This window comes from Adiantum capillus-veneris, chromosome 2 (genome assembly GCF_014529385.1).
Source record: "Adiantum capillus-veneris isolate H3 chromosome 2, ASM1452938v2, whole genome shotgun sequence".
NCBI lineage: Eukaryota > Viridiplantae > Streptophyta > Polypodiopsida > Polypodiales > Pteridaceae > Adiantum > Adiantum capillus-veneris.
This window is the reverse complement of record NC_140932.1, coordinates 94657945-94679752: the sequence shown is the minus strand read 5'-3', so window position 1 is coordinate 94679752 and position 21808 is coordinate 94657945. Positions and strand designations below refer to the sequence as shown.

Sequence of the window (21808 nt, the reverse complement as noted above, 5' to 3'; positions counted from 1 at the left end):
AATTTCCCAAACTACTCCTAGCTTGGAAATGTATATGGGCTGGAAACAGCATTTTTGTTCAACAATGTTTTCCTATCATGACTGCCCATGACATTTATAACCTAGTAAACATCTCTAAAAACAAATTTTTGAAGTTTTTTTTCACCTTTTCATAGGAAAATTGGTTCTTCCTCAATAGAAGATGATATAATTAGGATTTGATATGGTATTGTGGACTCTTAAGATGAAATTGCTCATCTTTTTTAGACACGAATGTCTCTACTTGTGAACGCACTAGTAAATAGTTTCGTCTAGAAAACTTAAAAATGACTCTCCCTTGTCATAAATATATGCAAAAATCAAGGCTAACCCATCCCAAATGCTACAAGGGTATATTACGAATTTTTGAAATTTGAGGGGTACTTTGGGAATTTCCAACAAATTAGACACATATTTTGGTAATTTTCCCTAAATAATATCATCATCCTCAGTAGAATCTATGTTTTGAAGTCTATGTAAAATCATGCATGCATATCTCCTATTTTGCCCTACTAAAAATCTCTATTAATGATGAGTCCTTTCTAAGGAAATTGCTAGGATACTAGCATCCAACTATGCCTCAGCTTCACATGCTTGTTCGGAGAGAGAAGGGTACTAGCAACAGTTATACTTTGCCACCATAGTAGTGCACACCCTTGTCGACACATTGTCCTTTCTAGGAGGCACATGAGAGAGAGAGAGAGAGAGAGTCTCGATAAGGCCACAAAAATAATAGATAGACTCCACATGCTTGGAGGGGTAGATCATATTATAATTGTGATCAACTATAATATCTTGATGTATCGTTCCATAATTCTAAGTGTTTTTGGAAGAAAGATGAATGAGCAATTTCTACTAGTGCAACTGGTGCCCACAAAAAAGGTACAAATTTTGGTAGACAATGGCTATTATTTTGGTGGAATACGCTCGGTTTTTGGTTCGCTCAAAAAAACTTTCTTGGTGTTTGGTATTGAAAGTATGCTTTTGGAATTGAAATGGATACCCATGGAATGCGGGGCTTGGCATTGATGAACTAACAAGAAAAGTTGATGTTGTACTTCATGTTGAAACTTGGGAGCATGATACACAAAGGATTAACGGCTTGGAGGATTACAATGTACATTCATTGATGTGGTCAAAGAATCTCAAGCAACAAAGAGGGCAAGGAGGGGTAGCATGTATGGTTAAGAAAGGATTGGAAGATTTTGTATCAATTGTGAAAGATGACAAGTACAAACGTTATGTATGGCTGAAAATTATGACACCAAAAAGAGCACACATTTTTGTAGTCGGTTGCTACATTTCTCATCATGATTCCCCCTTTTATGCTTGCATGAATAGAGATCATCCATTTTTTTATTTAGAAGAGGACATTGAATTTTTTCAAGTTCAAGAAAAGGCACGTGCATGTGGAAGATTTTGGAGAAACTCGAGGGGCAAACGGGTTGAGAATTTTGGTAATTTAAGAGTCTTGTGGGATATGTACACACATTGTAGACAACTATATGAGCAACCAAATTCTGAAAAAATGCCATTTTATAGTTCCCTCCCATGTATGCCCTCTTTTTTTACTATTGAGGATGTATGTGGTGGGCTTGAAAAATTGGCCACTCACAAAGCGCAAGATCTTCAAGGTAACAAGCCGGAGATGATTAAATGGTTGGGCATGTGTGATATGTTCAACCTTGCACTTCAACATGAGTGCATGTGTGATATGTGCAAACTTGCACTTCAACATGGTATGCCTTATGATTGGAGTACTAATTGGGTCAAGACGTTGCATAGAGGGGATGTAAAGAATGTAAACAACTATCGGACAATAATGATTGGGTCTCTTATGGCAAAGTTATTTTGGTCCATAATGAAGATGAAATTGAGTGATTGGGCTGAAGAGAATGACAAACGTGCAAAAGGACAAACGGGTTTTCGTCGATGCCATAGCACCATTGATCATCTTGTCACTCTTCATGTTCTCATAGAGGAAAGTCGGTTGAAAGGAAAGCGGTTGTATTATATTTTTGTGGACTTTAAGTAAGCCTTTAATATGATTCCACGCAACAATTTGTGGAGAAGGATGGAAGAACTTCAAGTGCCAAGTGAGTTTATGCTTGCAGTTTCTCAAATCTATGAGAAAGTGATGCGTCAATTGCGTATGGAAAGAGAAATTTCAAAAAAAATTGTAGGAACTATTGGAGTTAAACAAGGATGTCCATTGTCACCAACTCTCTCTGGTCTATGCATCGATCAATTGGAACAAATGGTACCTGACTTTATGAAAGAACAAGGCATTGAAGAGGTCACTATTTGCAATGCGGTAATCATGCTTTTGTTGTATGCGGATGATGTAGTGCTTCTAGCACACACTTTAGAAGATGCACAAAAGCTTATGGTTGTCCTTGAGAACTTTTTCTTGCATATTGGGTTGATTGTGAATGAATCCAAAACAAAGGTTATGCTTGTGAAAACCAACCATAAGGAGAAGCCATGCATTGTGTACACCAATGAGACACTTGAATTTCTTGAAAGCTTTAAGTACCTTGTCCTTGAGGTTCTGGCCAATCTTGCACTAACCAACCCCGCCATCCTCTCCTCCCTCTTCCCTCTTGCATCGTGCAGACTCTGGTGCAGAGAGAGAGAGAGAGAGAGAGAGAGAGAGAGAGAGAGAGAGAGAGAGAGGATCCTCAAGGGCTGCAAGTGTCTCCATGCTTTTGGCAAGCTAAAAATTATGCATGTCCCTTATGTGTTGCAGACCCTAGGAATTCAAGGCTTGTCTTACAGGCCATATCTATAGAAAGAGGCGAATGCAGCTCCCCGCATTCGTGCTCTAAGCTTTGATGACTCGACTAAGAGAAAGAGAAGAAGAAGAAGAAGATAATTTTAACGTTGTGGGAAACTATCCCAAGAGACTTTAAAGATCTATCAGACGAGAGTTGAACTCAAGACTTGTTATGATAGAGAAAGAGAGAGAGAGAGAGAGAGAGAGAGAGAGAGAGAGAGAGAGAGAGAGAAAGAGAGAGAGAGATTGAATCATCATCCACGGAGGTCATATATGACCCATGGGACCAAAAAACACAACATTACAACAATTCCTTCTCAATGGGAGCTGATACATATTACTTAAGGACTGAGGGTCCATCAATAGGGTAGAATAGAGCCAAAAAAAGAACAAAAGCTAAGGAGGGTTGGCTGAGGGGAGAGACGGTTTGGGATTTCGAAACTCCTGGATGATCGTTTTTCCACCTTGATAGACTGCCCATTTGCCTTGCTTATGTGCTTCATGCATCCTCTTGAGCTCACTCGCTTTACTCTCGAGTTGATTCATGGTCAATCCTTTAGCAATCCAAAGCTTTTTTCCCTTGAGAAGCCGAGATTGACATAGTAGCTTCATACGCTCGTCTTTGTCCTTGAAAGTGAGTATGCAATGCTTGGGTGGCACCTAACTATGTGTGTCGTTGATCTAAGCAATAGTTTCGGGCTTGAATAGCTTGAAGAATGTCATTGAGCTTCGTGATTGCTTCCTCAAGGGTGTCCTCCGTGGTACACCACGGTGAGTGTAGTCCCCCAAATCCTGACCTTGAGGCCAAGAGATTCTTGTAGCCAGCATTCTTGTAGGGCCGCCTCTACTTGGTGTCAATTTTCTTATGTGTTGCTTCATGTGATTCTTTCTACACTGCCATGACGGTTTCAGTGAGTGAGGCTTCAACTGTGTGTGCTTTTTCAAGCAGAGCTTGGCTCTCTACTTCCTTCGCATCTTCAAGCTTGCGTAAACGTTCTTTGAGTCTCTCATTCTCCCCGATGAGTTCTTGAATATGAGCCTCAAGGGCTGTGATTCGTGCTTCTTGGCGAGTGGAGGGTTCCTTCCTTGGTGCCGCAACCACCGCAAGAAAGCTCTTGCATGCAGTAGGAGTGCCAAAAGACAACATCAATGCCACAAATGGGTAGTGATGCCTGCACAAAGGTTATTCCTGTTGAACACATAGTGATGCTTGGGAACGCTTGCAACTCTGTCAAAATGAGAGTGTGGTGAGATCAAAGGCTTATTTGATTTAAACAATTGGAATGGAAGGCTTAAGCTATACTCTGTGTAGGCGGGGTGGCAGAGAAATAACGATGGCATATGTTGAAGAAGCAATGTGTGCCTTGGATGCAGGTCGGTAGGAGATGTCGAAGCCATGTTGTGCCTCAGCAGACAAAGTAGAGAGACTTAACCACTGGCGAGCAAGTCGCGCATGGACTAGGTAGCATGAGTCGAGCTTGGGCATGGGAAGAGCTCGTGCATTGACGCCCCCCACAAGGCCACCCTCGCCCAGGGGAGACGCGCAGAGATGAGAGTTAGGGTTTGAACAAGCTGAGAGAGAGAGAGAGAGAGAGAGAGAGAGAGAGAGAGAGAGAGAGAGAGAGAGAGAGAGAGAGAGAGAGAGAGAGAGAGAGGAAAAGGGAAGAGAATCCTTCTCTTCCCTTTTCCTTGAGGTAATCACCCTTCCCTTTTCCTTCCCAAGCTAATGGAAGTAATTTTCAATTGAAATGAATTGGTCCCCCTATTCTTGGGGTTGTTCCCACGAGGTTCACACTTCTCCTCTCTTCTTCTTCTTCCTTGGGTGATTAGAGAAAACATATTGAAATGGGATACAGAGAGAACTTGGACTAGATTTTCTTTCCCCCATGGCACACGTATGGCACATCACCAAATTTCTTTTCTTGAGCTCTCCACAGAATCAAGATGGGTTAGGTCACCATGGGGTCTCAATTTTTACGAGGAAAGATCAGTAAAAGACCTTTCCCAGTTTAGTGTAATCCCACCTACAAATTTTGAAATTTACCTCCAAGTTTTATATTTGAAGGTGAGAAAACCTACAAAATTTTTAAAAAAATAGTGTAATTCAAACCTTCAAATTTTTTCAATTTACCTATGTTGTTTTACATTTGTAGGTTTGCGAAGTTTTTGGAAAAATGTTTTTTTCGAGCACTCCAAGGGAGGGGGGCCAAGCACTGGTCTCTGACCACAAAGGGGGTGCAGTTCTACAGTGTGAGTACATCCTCCTCACTATCTCACACGATCCTGGCCCAAGAGGGGATCAATGGCCCACGCCCATTTCGGGGATCAGGTGCAATCCGCGTTGTCAGATGCGCTTTCTGTAACTTCGAGAAAATAGGTAAACTCGGGTGCATCAAAAATTGTAAATTCGGGCCGCCCCCTCCCTTCCTCCCCCAGATTCGAACCAAGGACATCCCCTTTGCAAGCTTACCACCTCGCGTGCGCATGCTTATTGAAAGTATAGGGAGAAGGTTTCCTTTTATGATGAACCCGTCGTTGTGTAAATTCGGGTCAGTTGTGTAAATTCAAAAAAATTGGTAAATTCGGGGGGCGTCGCAACATCAACGGCCCACGATTCCCGCACTCCATGTAGGCCATTGATCCCCTCATGCCCATGCCCGTGTGAGATAGTGTTGAGGGTAGGCGGGTGGGAAAATAAAGAAGGAGAAGATTGCATCTACAAGCTTTGTGAGACTATCTCTGGGAGCTATAGACGCAGGAGCGATAAATTGGTGGATGGGGCGGATGTTCGATCTATTATTATATTTAAGATACCACTGCTTAAATCATAAGGGCTTTGGGCCCCTACATACAATGATGCATATTGAGGACCAAAGATGTTTAGGTCTCTTTCTCTTGGAGCTCTAGAGATGTCAAGCAATCATCCTGTAGGAAAACAATCCTCACTAGCCACTCCCATTGAGGCAGAACACATTCATCAGCTTCTTTTTTGTCAATCAACCAATTTTGGGTAGTACTAAATCCATCACTCATGCTTCATTGACTTCGTCATAGATACATCATTGGGGGTCTTCATCTTCGAGAGGTGTTGCCTTGGATGGAGAAGCAACACTCACCGAAGTGAGACAACCAGCTCCATCCAAGAAAAGATGTAGACACCCACATCACAAATAGATTAGAGCAATCATTGTCTTACCGAAGTGAGACAACCAGCTCCATCCAAGAAGAGATGTAGACACCCACATCACAAATAGATTAGAGCAATCATTGTGCACCATTGGAGGTGGGCATCATGACATCGTTTTCATACATACCTACATCTTCCCTTGAGGGTGACACTACATAGAGAGAATATTTTAGGGATACCTTGTGTGATTGCATTGTCAATGTAATTTCTACACATAGGGCTTCAAAAAGTCTAGCATGGCATACATCATGACCTTAGTTAGTAATATTGATTAATTACCACCTTGATAATCTCAGAAAAAGAATGCTGGGAAAAGTTTGAAGGGAATTTATCATCACAATCACTTACAATCCTCTTTTGCATAGACTGTCAAGGTCGCTGGTCGGCGGGCAGTGCATCCTGGCCCTTCATCAACTGTCAATTCTGGAGCGGAATCTTTACTGCAGCCGACGGATTGACGACAGGTCAACAGCCGTAATAATCGAACTGCAGCCTCTCAATCATTGTGAATGATTCCCAGCCCCGTCAGCAGCTGTAATTAATCGATCAAGCTCTTTTCAATCATTGCCACTGATTTTAAGCCACATCAGCACCCGTAATTCACCCCTACCCCCATCACCCGGCTCATCAGCACGTGTTCTCTGCTGAACTGTACCTCTACTGTTGCAGGTTGTACCCAACATGCAAGGCGAATTCGTAGGTGCAGCAGCAGCCTTGCTAGAACATCAAGTGTGTAACATGCGACGATCATGGCCCGCCTCCCAGCGACCCTTGACGGTCGGGAATGGACACTAAGTGTCCATTCTCTCATAATACCTACTCCCCTATGGCTCCCGGCCTCCGCAGGTCGCCAAGGGGTCGCAGGTATTATGAGGAATGGACACTAAGCGCAGGTATTATGAGGAATGGACACCGTAGTGTCCATTCCCTACCCATCAACGTCGGGGGTCAAGGGTCGCGGGGCAGTCCCTCCCAACTGTCAATCTACTACACGTTCTACAGTAGAATCCACACTTGCACCATTAGATGTACGACAGGTCAACACCTAGAATCCAGTACTCCCATGCATCCAATGAGGAGCAGGCATGTCAGCGCAAGGAAAGCATGAACTTATAATACCTCAATCGGAAGAATTTTTGAACTCAAATGCTCACAACCTGCCACCTCAGCTCTCGAAATTTGGAATGTCTAGAGATTGTCCTTGCATGTCAAACGACACTATCGCCACACAGGTTGGCACGATTCCCACTGTGATGACGTGTCTGCTGTAGGTTCTTCCAAACATGGCCCCCGACCTTGATGGCCGGGAATGGTCCTGTGGTGACCATTCCCTACAATGCTTGCTCCTCCATGGCTCCCGGTCTCTGCCAATCACCAAGGGGTCACAAGAATTATAGGGAATGGTCACCGCCACGGTGACCATTCCCTACCCCATAATGTTGGATATTTCCTTGGTTAAAAAGAAACCTATATTTGAAGGAATAAAAGTGGTATTGATTGGAATCAAATGTGCCGCTTTACTGAGCATGTCATTCGGAGGGTGTTAAGGGCCTTGGAGTGACTTGGACATATGCCTGTAAGGAAGAGATCCACTTCAAGCAAGTCATTCAAAGGGTTAGCAAACTAACTAACATAGGTTTCAACGATAATCTTTGATGGCTATTGATATTCCTTATCTCCCAAGGCAGCTTAATCAACCTTGTCCAAAATTGGGTTGTTGACAATTCAAATGCACCCAAAAGACATTTTAGCTAATGGAAAGTAACATTCATGGTTAGAGATAATGGAAAGAGTACAATAGAGCTCCTTATATAGGAAAGTTGTTGGCATCTAGGCTGACACACACCATGGTCTAAGCTTGCAGAGTAAAAAATTCACCCCTCACTCATAGAGATCCTAGCTAAATCCTTGCACTTGCTATGGGAGATTCTCCAGAAGATACAAGACTCATCATGGTACATGTTCCAACTGGTAGTAGAAAGACAACACCCAACAATCCTAACCTTGGACTTTGGATTGATGACTTATGGAGACATCCTAACACCCAAACATAGTAAAAACCACACATGTTTTGCTTTGATTAAATATGGACACAAAAACTCCCTTGCCCTTTTGAGCGAGTGCCCCTCCATACTCTGTGTGTATTTACGCAACTAGATGGTTGTGTTATTATTGTCTAAACAAAAGTAAGAGGCTCCTCCGCCCCTTCCTCTCTCTGCCTATTTATTGGATGATGGTTACATAAGTTAAATTCTGCAAAAAAAATGTAATAATAGTATCAAAGTGTTGGGTTTCATTTTTATGACAATCCAACTCAACCCTTTTTTTGAGCTTGATGGGGGGTTTGATATTTGATATAATGTCAATGAGTAATAGGGTAAGCCTTGATCTTCTTGGTAAGTAACCAAATTTGTGTAAAAGGAAGCACATGTGCTTGCATGGAAACACTCGTTTAGAGTCCATCTTGTGCACACTACATTGGTGAAGATGATTGGAATTTTTCCCCCTCTTTTTGATTTGTCATTTTGGCCACCTAACTCTGATCCTCAACCCTCCCAATGCCTCACATTCAAAAAACTTCCAACTATAACAATTTTAGCATGATTTTCTGAGACCTTAGAAATTTCTCCTCTTCCTCTCTTCACTATCATTATCTGCTCATCCACAAACCTCCATATGGCCCCAAGATTTACTCACTCTTAGTTATAACATTTTTCAATTAAACCAACTACAAGTTTGCCAGATAAACTTGGTCGAATTCTATGGCAAGAGCGATTGTTTCTGCATTGAATTTAGCTTTTGCACATTCCATGTAAGCTTGCACACTACCCTCGTTATTTATAATTCATACGTATTGTGCTAACCTTGCTAGTGTCTAATCCTTAACAATCCCTTGCAAGCAATATTAAATGCTTTCCTCTTCACACTAGTTAAACAAAAGTGGTAGATCAAGATTTAAGATGCAATTAATTTTGGTAGGCGGCAATCATGTATGGCAATGCTTCAATGCTTCACATAGTCACCAAAGCAATTCATCAGATGTAGCCTAAATATGACACAACCACTTAAATGAAGCTCAATTGAAGATGCGTTTTGGGTAGCAATGTAATGAAATTTCACAATTGAAATCAGTCACCCCAATGTTGCTACAACCTTTTTAGCATGATGAGGTTCCTAGTCAAGCCCTCAATAATGCGATCAAGCAAGGCAAAGTAAGGGTGAAAAAGCTCAAAAAATCGGGATTGATGGGTGAGTGGATTGTTCCCCACATTAAGCATTGCATGTGATTGTGTGTTGAGAGCCCACAAAATTAACAAATAAGCATGAGATGCTATGCTTGAAAATAATTTAAAGGTCATGCACAAAAGGCAAAGCCTTTAAACACTATGAAGGAAACAATGGAGGAGACAACTCGGGGAATAGTGAATGAATTCCCCGAGAATGGTCATCAAATTTGACACAACTAGGAAGGAATGGAGTTGCCAGATGGAAGAGTGGCTTGCATATTCACATAGATGAGCTCATGATTTCCCAAATAGGTGGCTTGCATATTCACATAGATGGGGTGGGGCTAAACTTTTCAAATATCAAGATCTCAAACGCTTTTCCTAGTTAAACAATCTCAAGGATTACCTTCTCCACTAAATTAAAGCCTCCAATAAAAATTTGTAGAAAGTTTATGAAACCTTTCATGTGGAAGAGTGATTTTGAGGGTGCAAAAGAAGGGGTTAGAATGCATGACATACCCTTCCAAGTGAATAGTTCAGCTCTCATGTTAAGCCTAACTACACTCGGTACTCTTTATGAGACATGCAAAGTGAGTCATTTGTTGGAGTTTTAAAAGATTGGTAGAGTGAAGTGCCAAAACTCAGAAAGATGGCAGAGAGAGACTTGTCAACATTTGAATGGAGTCTTGATTCTATCGTCGGTGGGTGTGGGCACACACACACAAGCTTCCGAGGTGTCATTGAACATACAGAGCCAATTGTAACGAGACAAAGTGACCAAAACAAAGTAGTATGCAACATCAAACAATGTGTGGCTCTCAATTAGTCCATACACACGACCTACTCATATATTCTCTCCACCTATACAAATATGGCATTGCATACTTGTATGCTCTCTCTCTCTCTCTCTCTCTCTCTCTCTCTCTCTCTCTCTCAAGCATATACCTACTAGTATCTCTCTCTCCAAGCATATACCTACTAGTATGTTCACTCCAATGTGTGTGCACGCTGGGGCGGGCGGGGGGGGGCGGGGGGGGGGGGGGGGGGGGGGGGGAGGGGGGGGGAAGAGAGAGAGAGAGAGAGATGAAATGAAAAAAGTGCTATATTAACGTCTTATTAAGGCCATATTGACCTATGAGACCAAAGAGTTACATCATGGTGAATCTAATACAAGCTCAGAATAAAAAGAAAGAAACTAACTAAAGAGAAAACTAGTACAGTTGTAAAAGAGGGCTTGAGAGGTACATATACAAAAAGTGGGTGTGTGTCTCAAAGAACAGATACAAAATGGTGGATGTGTGTATCAAAATCCAGAGATGGCTCGCATCGATCACTGCATGATCGTGTCGATGTCCTCCATGGTGAGAGTCTGCACAAGGTGTCTCCCATGTTTAGATATGATCTTGTTGCAACCTCCTCCGTTGATGGGAGCATCCCCTCATCCTAGGCCTCTTGGATCTCCCCAACTTTGCTGCTTAATCACACAGTATACCTCTACTAGTGATGTGCCCTCTATCCCTCCTGTCTCAATGGTGTTGTCTTTGCTCAATCTCTGCATGAAAGAGCATTGCGATCTGTCTCTCGGTGTGTCTCCTGATGTGTGTCAGTAACCCTACTTGATATCACTAAATCTCCAAAAGATAGAGACAAAGACATTTTTGATCATGTTATCGCATAACTCTAGATAAGAGGCCCAAAACCCTCTCTAAAGAGGCAATGAAAGCGGCCACGCATCTCATACGATGTTGTACAATGAACTTGGCCTCAATTGAAATGCCTCGATATCAAACAATCCCAAGCCCCAATCTCCAATTGATGTGATGATACCTGCATTTGTCCAATAGTACATCGTAATCCGAGGAACAAGTGACTGTCCATGTAGACAGGCCTAGATAAGAACACATCCTCTGTGAGTTAAGAGAACATGCTCTCTATGTGTAGTCATCTTCGAGCCTAGCTTTTGTATAGATTGTATCCATGTCCTGGCATCCAACTAAAACAGATCCCGTCATAGAAATCTAGTGACCTCCTTCCGTGACACACACACACACACATACAAAGGGTGCATCTAGAGAATATTAAAAGGGAGGGAGCTATCCACAGGGAAAACATGTAGCACAAACCATGCTACCATTTGTGCATGCCAACATGATGTATCTCCCTATGTTGTCAAGTGTCAGGAGGACTCCAAGGCAGCCGAGCATAATGATCTCATGCGAGCTCCCATAATCTGTGTATGAATGGCATTGATCTCATAAGAGCCTCAACCACCAAAGGGGAGGGGCAGCCACGTCTACTTGGAGGATCACATGAAGAACCGAGGCCTTAGCCTTGACAATCCTGGAGATCATGGAGATAAGTGGTTTCTCCATGTCTCGCCACCCATATGTACGTCCATGATGACGACTATGATGATCTACTAAGGGTCCCTATATTTGCACTCCATATAGCATAGTTGAGGCAACCAGAGTATCAAAAAGCCATAGCTTGGTGAGAGGCTCCTCAAACTGAACCTCTGAACACATCCTCTTCAAACCTCCCAAAGTTGTCTATGCTCTAGTCAGTCTAGTCTCTGCCCCTCTCCTCATGGAGAAAATCGGGCCACAAAAGTAAGCGTATATCGTATACCTGTTTACTCCACTCGGCCATGTCCATAAGTAAAATTGGGTGTTGATCGCCTGACCCATTGCACTGTAGTATTGAATACCATAGCCTTCATCTTCCCAAGGTCAAGAGACATTCGAGTATCCTACACAAATGTGTGTAAAGCTTCAAGATGGAGTTGCATCCCCTCAGTTAATCTGAAATAAGCACAATATCATCTACGTACAACAATAGGGGTATCCACGTCCCTGACAACTGAGCTCCTTTGTCGCCCTCCCTCTCTATGTAGTCTGAATCCGCATCCACATACATGCCAAAAAGAGGGTGATAGTGGGCAGCCCTATTCCACCCCAATGGTGCAGTGAATAGAATCTCGGTAGTGTGTGTCCAATCATCGCAGTACTATAATTCTCAAGCAAAGTAGGGTCCCCATATTTGACAATAGATATAATCATGGAAACCCTCACACATAGCTCTATTAACCATCAATGCAAGAAGATCCTCCAAAAGACCCTTTCCAAGTATAAAATGCTCCGCTACCAAGCCATCATGGTCATATGCTTCGAAATGAAATGAATTGTTATATTAACGTCTTCGAAAGGCCAAAATGACCTATTAGACCAAAAGTTACAACCGTAGCAGACGTGATAAATCATCTGAGATAATGGATAAAAGAAAACATCCTAGATCCTAAAACTATCCCACTAGGAATGGTAATGGAGCTGGTAGGCAAGTAGGATACAATCTCATGTTACAAATCTTAGAATGGGGGTATGGCAATGAGTAATCCCATGAACTCTCGCATAGGCCGCTGCAGCATAGCATCAATGAGAGAGAGAGAGAGAGAGCTTAGCTGTCTACTAATCCTTGCATTGCATTAATAACCCATTAACACGCATCTATAAGGGGTATGAGCCTCCCGAGAACGGCCACGGGAGGGGACCCCCCACCTAGACACGCTAGCCTCACTCCACGCACTCGTGCACCGTGGGGACTCCACGCAAGGTTCCCCAGGGCACGCTATGACCCTCCGTGAGTGCGGCGGAGCTTGAGGCTACGTGGGGCTAGGGACCCGGAACGCAAGACCCGCGAAACGCAACACGGCCGTCGACCCATGGAACGCAACCACGCCCGAGCCGGTCCCGTCCGAGCCGGGCCCCCTTGAAGGCAACTCGACCCGAGCCGGGCCCTCCTGAGCCGGTGCCGTCCGAGCCAAGACCCCTTGAAGACAACACCTCGACCCGAGCCGGTCCCGTCCGAGCCGGGCCCACCTGAGCCGGTCCCGTCCGAGCCAGGCCCCCTGGAAGACAACACCTCGACCCGAGCCGGTACCGTCCGAGCCGGGCCCACCTGAGCCTGTCCCGTCCGAGCCAGGCCCTTGAAGACAAAACACCCCTCCGCCCGAGCCAGTCCCGTCCGAGCCGAGCCCTTTGAAAGCAAACTCGCCCACCACGCACCTCTCCGTGACGCGCCCAGCTCCTGGGGCGTCACACTTGGTATCAGAGCTTCAGACCCTCGTGCCCGACGCGCACGTTACTCACGACGGCCCCAACCTCCCGGGTCGGGTCGTCAAAACGCGGTGAAAGAGCTCCAGGAAGAGAACTCCACGTCCCCCGTCCACGTGACGCGTCCAAACCCCGGGCCGTCACCCGTGACCCGCGCGGGCCCCGATCCGAGCCGGGCACCTCCAACACAAAAAGGAAAGATGCGAGCCAGACAGGGCTCTCCATATCAAAAATCAGAACAACCCAAAAACGCGACGGACCAATCCAACTGTGTTCGTCGCACCCCGGCCACTTTTGTGGCCCATGCTGAGCTGAAGACCCATTCAAGTCTACAAAGAGACCACAAGGCCCCGAGCTAGCCCTCCAAATGACGTCCACACAAGGACATACAGGGATCAGTTTGAAGAGTGAAGTTTCAGCCAAAGCCTTCATGGTGTCATGACGCGCCAAAGCTACTTCGACCCGAAGACTGCATCTAACCAAGAAACCTTGCCCGATTCAAGATTCGGCGATTGGAAACCAAAGCTGGTGTCAGCCTAAGTCTACAACGCGCGTCCCACATGACGGTAAGCTTCCTTGCAACTTCGCAAGTGCTGCATTGCGACGGACTCTCCTTCCAACTCGACTTTCAAGAAGTCTCCGCGCGGGCCAACGCAGCAGGTGGCTCCGCGCACATCGGGTTACCTCTCGGGGAATGCTCAAGTATGGGGAATTCTACTTGGGTGTTCAAAGCATACATTTTTCAGCCTTCTGCCAAAAATCCCAAAAATACACACACACTCATTCTCAAAAAGTCCAAAAACAAAGCATGTTTTGCTACTTGCATTCGGGTACAGTTTTTTTCTCACTTACACTTATATGCACCCCTTAGTCCCTTGGCCTCATGCATAGCCAAGCTCTCTTTTACCCACGTTCGACGAGGACGTCGAACTTTCTTCAACCGGGGGTGTATATAAGGGGTATGAGCCTCCCGAAAACGGCCACGGGAGGGGACCCCCCACCTAGACACGCTAGCCTCACTCCACGCACTCGTGCACCGTGGGGACTCCACGCAAGGTTCCCCAGGGCACGCTATGACCCTCCGTGAGTGCGGCGGAGCCTGAGGCTACGTGGGGCTAGGGACCCGGAACGCAAGACCCGCGAAACGCAACACGGCCGTCGACCCATGGAACGCAACCACGCCCGAGCCGGTCCCGTCCGAGCCGGGCCCCCTTGAAGGCAACTCGACCCGAGCCGGTCCCGTCCGAGCCGGGCCCTCCTGAGCCGGTGCCGTCCGAGCCAGGACCCCTTGAAGACAACACCTCGACCCGAGCCGGTCCCGTCCGAGCCGGGCCCACCTGAGCCGGTCCCGTCCAAGCCAGGCCCCCTGGAAGACAACACCCCGACCCGAGCCGGTCCCGTCCGAGCCGGGCCCACCTGAGCCGGTCCCGTCCGAGCCAGGCCCTTGAAGACAAACACCCCTCCGCCCGAGCCGGTCCCGTCCGAGCCGGGCCCTTTGAGCGCAAATGCGCCCACCACGCACCTCTCCGTGACGCGCCCAGCTCCTGGGGCATCACACCATCTTAGCAGACAAATATACAGAGATTCAGCTTTAAGGCTTAAAGCCAAATGCACTGGAGCTGAAACTTGCAATGCAAGATCAGCATTCAGCCTGTGTGAAAGATGTAGATAAGGATTTCAGTAACCTGCGCTTGTGAGGATGGCTCAGCCAGCATCTGGCTCCGAAATCAAGTGCCACCCCTCTTTCATCCTTATCCGATTGGGGTCGCAAACAACTGTTGTCTTTCCCTTGTGGTTTAAGACGCGAATCTGTGTTCAATCTTGAAAGATTTTCTGCCGGTTGACCAATGCCCTGTGTGGTTGAAAGTTTTTTGAGTTTGGCCTTGTCAATTACCAATACACCATCATACAGGAATGGAAACTCTGAAGGCTTACCTTCATGGGTTTCAGCAGATCAATCTGAGAATGGTCGAGCACACATTGCCCTTTGTCGCCAACATGTATGAAGTCAACATAGTCTCCCTCCCAAACCACATCACCATCGCATACAAAGTAGTCCTGTTTTCAAAAAGGCCAAAAGCACAAGTCAAAACAAAGTTCATCCTCTTGCAGTCTTCAGGAAAATCAATTTTGTAACCAGAGACAGTCCCTTTTTCAGGATTTTCCAAGCGGAAATTTTGAAAATTTGAGCTAAAGTTTACTAAATTTACACTTTTTTCTCAAAATCTAGGGGGGATTTTTCCTTTTCCTCCTCACTTGGCATTTTTCAATTTCAAAGCAGCACGATTGTAAGCTGGGAGGCACTTTCCCACACTGCAAAAGAGCAATCCATTTACAAAAGGCGCTTTGAAATTGAGCTTCAAGAAGTTGCTAGTAATAATTTTGCAGTTTTCACACGTCACCCAAGTCAGCAAAGCTACCTAAAGAAAACCTTAGGAATGCTAACAAAAAATCTTTCGTAAAAGTGCACATTATGGGCAGTAAATTTCAACTCTAATCGACCTCAGCTGAACCTCTTTTCAATCACATCAAGTAAATGCTAAATATCTTTCATCATTTTCCTCCACTTTGTAGTTAAAACTTTCTAGAACTCCATTTTCGCAACCTTCGATGTGGTGTCTCTTCTTGTTCCTCGGACATCACAAGTAAAAGTGAGCCGTGTCCATCCTATCTTATGTCAAAGTGGGAGAATGGAGACCTTGCCACATGCAACAAAACTGTTCAAAACATGCTTCATCTTAGCAGCGATATACCTTCACAAAGAGGTGCTCAAACATATAAAGTCATAAGCTGTTGAAATAACATTACAGTTCTACAAAGACCTTTCATTGCATACAAGTCTGCTCTACGAGGGCAAAATTCTGAAGAGCCCATGTCAATATGCTTAGGTTTGATTATCATTGAGGGAATATGAACCAGTAAGGCGGCATTCACATCATCCTCAATAGATCATTACACATTTGTGATAATTCAGACTGTTTTCATCTGAGTGTAGACTAGGGTATCAAACACACACACTGCGCATTGAGATTCTCTCATGGCACTAGACTAGTCATGATGAACCGACACTAGGAACATTTTTGAAGGCCAGGGGATAAACACAGGCCCTCAAATACCCACAACTTGTCATATACTAAGTTCTAACTGCAGAATGAGATTTTGTGGATTACTGCGTAGTCGATATATCACTAACCACCTTTTTATGACCTTACTGCAGCTACAATTTACCCTTCTACATAAAACAGATATCTATTTACAATCCAAAACAAAGAAAGCAAATAAATAAGGGAAGCCCTGTAAGCTAGAAACCACCAACGAGCGGCGCAGATATGAGAAATTGTTTTCTCCCTTACAGAAGAAGATACCCAGCACTATAAAAGTCCCAATGAAGAGCCACATGCAATCTGACTGTGATACTAGCCTATGTGAAAACGGTTCTCCTGACAAGTGAATGGACGGATTACCTTGAGTCTTGCATAGAGCATCAAAGTGATTAGCATTTCGAATGCAGTTACTAAACCATAGCCTCCAATTATGTGGCACTTTTTTTAATAACATTTATTCTTGTGAAATGTAGCACATTCGAATGTGCTCAATGCAAAACCGTACTATTGCCAAAGTTTAACTAAAATGGCATTCTCACAAACCGACATCACAGACAATATATGAGACTGTTTCAGTATTGTTGCTAGAGATTCTTTTAAACCATGATAAATTGGTGTCATTGCACAAAGCCTAGAAATAGCTCAAGCATTTACAAGTGAGGCTTTCCACTACCTTGACCCAATAGTTATGAGGAAAGAGAAAACTCTACAGTATGCAGTAGTAGACCTGCAAACAATGTAAATTATTGATCGCCAGAAAAAAAAAGGTTGCCCTTCAAAGTGAAGGAAACTTGAAAGGACTACACACTATGCAGTAGCAGAATTACAGGAAAGGGAACGACTATGCACTATGCAGTAGTAGTCCTGCAAACAATGTAAATTATTAATCACCATTAAAGATAAAAGATTGGCATTGAAACAGTTCGTAATGTCATAACAGGCTTTAAGTTGATTACAGCAATAGCACTTCACAATTCAGAGATGTACCTCTAAATGGAAGACAGGCTGCATTGACGTCCTCTCCATACCCATCACAGTTAGTGAAAATGAAGCATCACCTTCATACAAAGACTCGATCGTAGGCCCATATACTGGGCTTTTCTTATCTATAATGTGCCGAACCATCAATCCATATCTCAAATAGGAGACCTGCTACACCAACTCTCTCTCTCTTTCTCTCTAGCACGGCACCCTGAGTGTCGATCAGGGTAGGCTTCTACTACTGCTATATTATATCATGGTGACACTTATCCCCACCTTGTACCTATGTGTCATGATACCATTGCTCAGCCTACCAACCACCCATAGGAGTCGGTAGCACTCCTATCTCAGTGTTTAGTTTGTAGTTTTCTTTGTTTGCACACAGACTTGGTACTAGACTCATCATTGTAATCAGTTGGTCTCATAGGTCATTTTGGCCTTTTGTAGACGTTAATATATCATTTCATTTCATTTCATCTCTCTCTCTCTCTCTCTCTCTCTCTCTCTCTCGTGTTGCCCCCCCCCCCAAGCGCGAGAGAGCGAGGGAGAGAGAGGGGGCGCACGAGAGGGGGGGGGACTACAGGGCAGCGCTAGGAGGGGGCCCCTCCCCCCCCGCAGGTACAACAGGCAGTCAGATTTTCTGCGCAGAATTTTTTCGAAGCAGATCAGAGCAGATTTTCAAATACTGCAGATTTTCAGAAAATAGCAAACAGCAGAATTCAGAAATTGCAGAATTTTAGAAAATTGCAGAACTGGTAGAAATTGCAGAAATGTACGCCATGTATGCTTAATGTGGGAACATGTATACATAATGTGGAAGCCCGGGTGCGTGTAGGTCTCCTTCCGTCGCAATATTTCGTCTCGTTTGTCAGCAACGACCAACCACCTTAGAAGATGCAGTCCAAAAGTGCAAAGAAGAAATGGTCGAGACCATTAACAAGATCAACCGCCACCTATTAGGTACAATAAAACTTCTTGAAGATCGTGTTTTGGCCCAAGAAAGCAAGACACTGCAATGGGAGATCGTGTGACAGCCCAAGAAGAAGAGATTGTGTTACTCAAGAAAGAGCTCACGGAGGCACAATCACGAAACACGCTTGAAGAGGGAGAATTGCAACCCTCGGTAATAGAAGAACTCAACACAATCAAAGAGCAAGTGCGAGCCATCAAAGAGGGGGAAGAGCAGCATAAAGAAAAGACGATCTCTTGGGTGGACGTTATCACAAAGACTCAACAAAAAGCAGATGAGGCTGAGAAATGGATTGAGGTTGCCAAGAAAGGGAAAAGTAAGGAAACAACATCCACACCCACTATTATCAACCTGACACTAGAAGAGGAGCAAAGAAAACCTGTACCCTCTCTACATGTGAGAATTTGCGGCCTAAAAGACAAAGATAATGTAGACGAAGAGGTAAAAGAACTCGTGGCTTTGATGGCAGTTCATGAGTTGATGCACTCAAGAGCTTGGAGAGTGGGTAACAAGAAAAGTGGGAGCAAGGGGGAACCTCGAAAGAAAAGGCACTTATCACAGGATGGGGAACATACTGAGTATGGACGGCACTTGATAGACATGGGGATTGCACATGGATTGGCCATCTTGAATGGCCTACAAAGATTTCCTGATGTGGATACAGCCAGGAGGACATGGATACAGCCAGCACAGACGTTGGGCACGAAGATGGTTTTCTACAGAGAGCATCTTCTCCAGCTTACGGCGGACGGTTTTGTGACGAGGCCAAGATACATGGACACCCACTTGTCTCATGGGATACGATGTGCTATTGGCCAGATACGCACATCTTCACACTAGCTGCGGATCGAGACTGGGAGATACAGCGGAGTACCAACAAAGACCAGGACATGCCCCCTGTGTGACATGGAGCCTGAGACAGAGTTACACTACACATGCCACTGTCCCGTCTACTACGAGATACGAGGCCGCTTCCACTGCTTGTTCAGAGAGGCCTTTGGACCACCCTCTACAATCATGAGGTACGAGGATCAAAGATGCCTAGGTTTGTTTCTGCTCGAGCTGCGTAGACGCAGAAAGAGCCTGATGAGAGGCGAGGCCAGCCAGTCTCAGAGACACGTCACAGACTTCTTTAGAGCAGTCACTGGACACCCAGAGGAGCTAGTACCACGGCAGATCTTGTCACCTAACACCAGAGGCACACTGATCGACCGAGCGACTGAGTTGGGGAAATCCAGACGCCCACGACTACGGAGGACTACACAACATCGACAGAGGCTACATCTGAGGATTCGGATCACTTTGGCCCGACATGCACTACACACGGTCAGACCACTTACCATGGAGGAGATTGATGAGATCCACCAGCAACCAATGCTGGATCTCTTGTGACTTGTGATTTAGCTATCCCGGCTAGCTGCTTAGTTCACACCTACCAACTTAGGATTTCATAGTATTTCATTTTGTTACTCTGACTTTGTATCAGATTAACCACATTGTAACGCTCTGGTCTCATAGGTCATTTTGGCCTTTTGAAGACATACGTCCGTCCGTCCGTCCGTCCGTCTGTCTGTCTATCTATCTATCTACCTACCTACCTACCTATCTATCTACCTACCTAGCTACCTACCTACAAAGGAGATCTATAGTCGCCTATGTGCAGCAGCCAGGCGAGGACTTTCAGTAGAGGATATCACCATTCTACTAACTAAGACGTTGCATGATGCAGCAACAGAGGGATACCCACACACTCAGTCTGATCAGAGACGCCGTTCTAGAAGCATGCCCCATTATAGTTGGTATGACGAGGAATGCAAAGAGACGAGCACAGCTTCAAAGGGATCTTCTACTAGGGGTCATCAATCACAGACAGTCTCGGATAGCCTTCCGGCGCCTGGTGCGACGGAAGCGAGCATTCCTAGCTCAAATGGAGCGAGACTTTTACCAACTGTTCTTGAGTAGAGACTCAAGAAAGGCATGGCGTCTCTTTCATGAGCACTCCCCTTCTCTTGTGATTACTTCCCTTGATGTGTGGGGTCAGTATGCAACTTCCTTATATACGGTCCCTTGAAAGACACCCCTTCTAGACCCTCATGACCAATGCCCATCTACAAGTACCTTCTTTACCACTGGTGAGGGTCTCCCTGAGACTTGGAGACGGTCTCTTATTGTGCCTATCTTCAAGGCAGGTGATCCTACAGAGCCTATAAACTACCGTACTATTATGATTGGACACACACTAGCACGGTTTCCTTGAGCAATAGTTAAGCAGATGGGCAGAGAATGAGGGCATACGGGTAGCGGGGCAAGCTGGTTTTAAAAGGGTTTTCTCCACTCATGACAATATTTTGACACTCAGAGCCATCATTGAGGAGGGCAGAGCACATGGGAGACGGATTTACTGTAGCTTCGTGGATTTCCGCAAAGCATTTGACATGGTGCCCAGACAACAGGAGATGGGAGTGCCCAATGAGTCGATTTGGGGGATCATGGGTCTCTACAAATCAGTAATGGGACATGTACGCACTCCAGAGAGGATATCTGATTTAGTTCATGCCACTATTGGAGTGAAACAAGGTTGTCCATTGTCCCCTACTCTATTTGGTATTGGCGGTGAAGATGAGGATTCCTTGCCACGTGAAAAAGGTACATCTGAAACACCAACGCAAACCACTTTGCCTAGTCGCACCTCTTCTCAAGCTTGGGTGAAAGAGCGTCAGAGGGTGGCAGAGATGGAGATATGTCGCACTCTTATTGAGTGCAACATATCTTTCAATGTTTTGCGCACAGATCAGTGGAAAAGAATGGTATAAGCCATTGCACAGGTGGGGCCTACTGAGTCATGGACAGGTCTTGATTCCACCAAGATGCGCACCACTATGTTAGATGAACAGAAGGCCTTAATTGACAAGGCACTTACACCTGTGAAAGCTGGATGGAAGGAGTGGCTGCACCATTATCTCAGATGGTTGGGCAGACATGCGCAGACGACACATAATCAATATCCTTGTGTCTTCTGCTTTGGGCACCTATTTCTTGCATGCTGTGGATGCAGGAAAAGCAGGGGAAAAGATCATGGCTGAGTTTATTTTTGGTCACATCAAAACAGCCATAGAGGAGGTTGGCAAGGAGAATGTTGTGCAAGTGGTGGTCACAGATAATGCAGCTAATTGCAAGGCAATGGGATTTATGGTGGAGCAACAGTTTCCTGGCATAGTGTGGACTCCATGTGCTGCACATTGTTTGGATTTGCTCATGGAGGATATTGGCAAACTTTCATGGGTGCAGCCCATAGTTGCAGATGTAGTCAAGGTCACCACATTCTTTCGTAAGAAACATCAGGCTCTTGCTATCTTCCGCAGCCATAGCACTTTGGATATGGTTCGACCTTCAAAAACCAGGTTTGCCTACATTTACTTGGTTTTACAGAGGCTCT

The 21808-nt window shown here is 45.0% G+C and overlaps 1 protein-coding gene across 1 annotated transcript in view; it reads right to left on the bottom strand.

Annotated features, from left to right (window-relative positions):
• Positions 1 to 10298: 10298 nt before the first annotated feature.
• Positions 10299 to 21808, bottom strand: part of LOC147463220 (uncharacterized) — a 31819-nt gene continuing 20309 nt past the window's right edge. Inside the window, exons 4-5 of the mRNA XM_086487763.1 lie at positions 15253 to 15375; positions 10299 to 15169 (exon numbers count right to left, since the gene is read on the bottom strand). Of these exons, the coding sequence (XP_086343889.1) occupies positions 14957 to 15169; positions 15253 to 15375 (336 nt within the window). The 3' untranslated portion in view covers positions 10299 to 14956. The remainder of the gene's footprint in view (positions 15170 to 15252; positions 15376 to 21808) is intronic.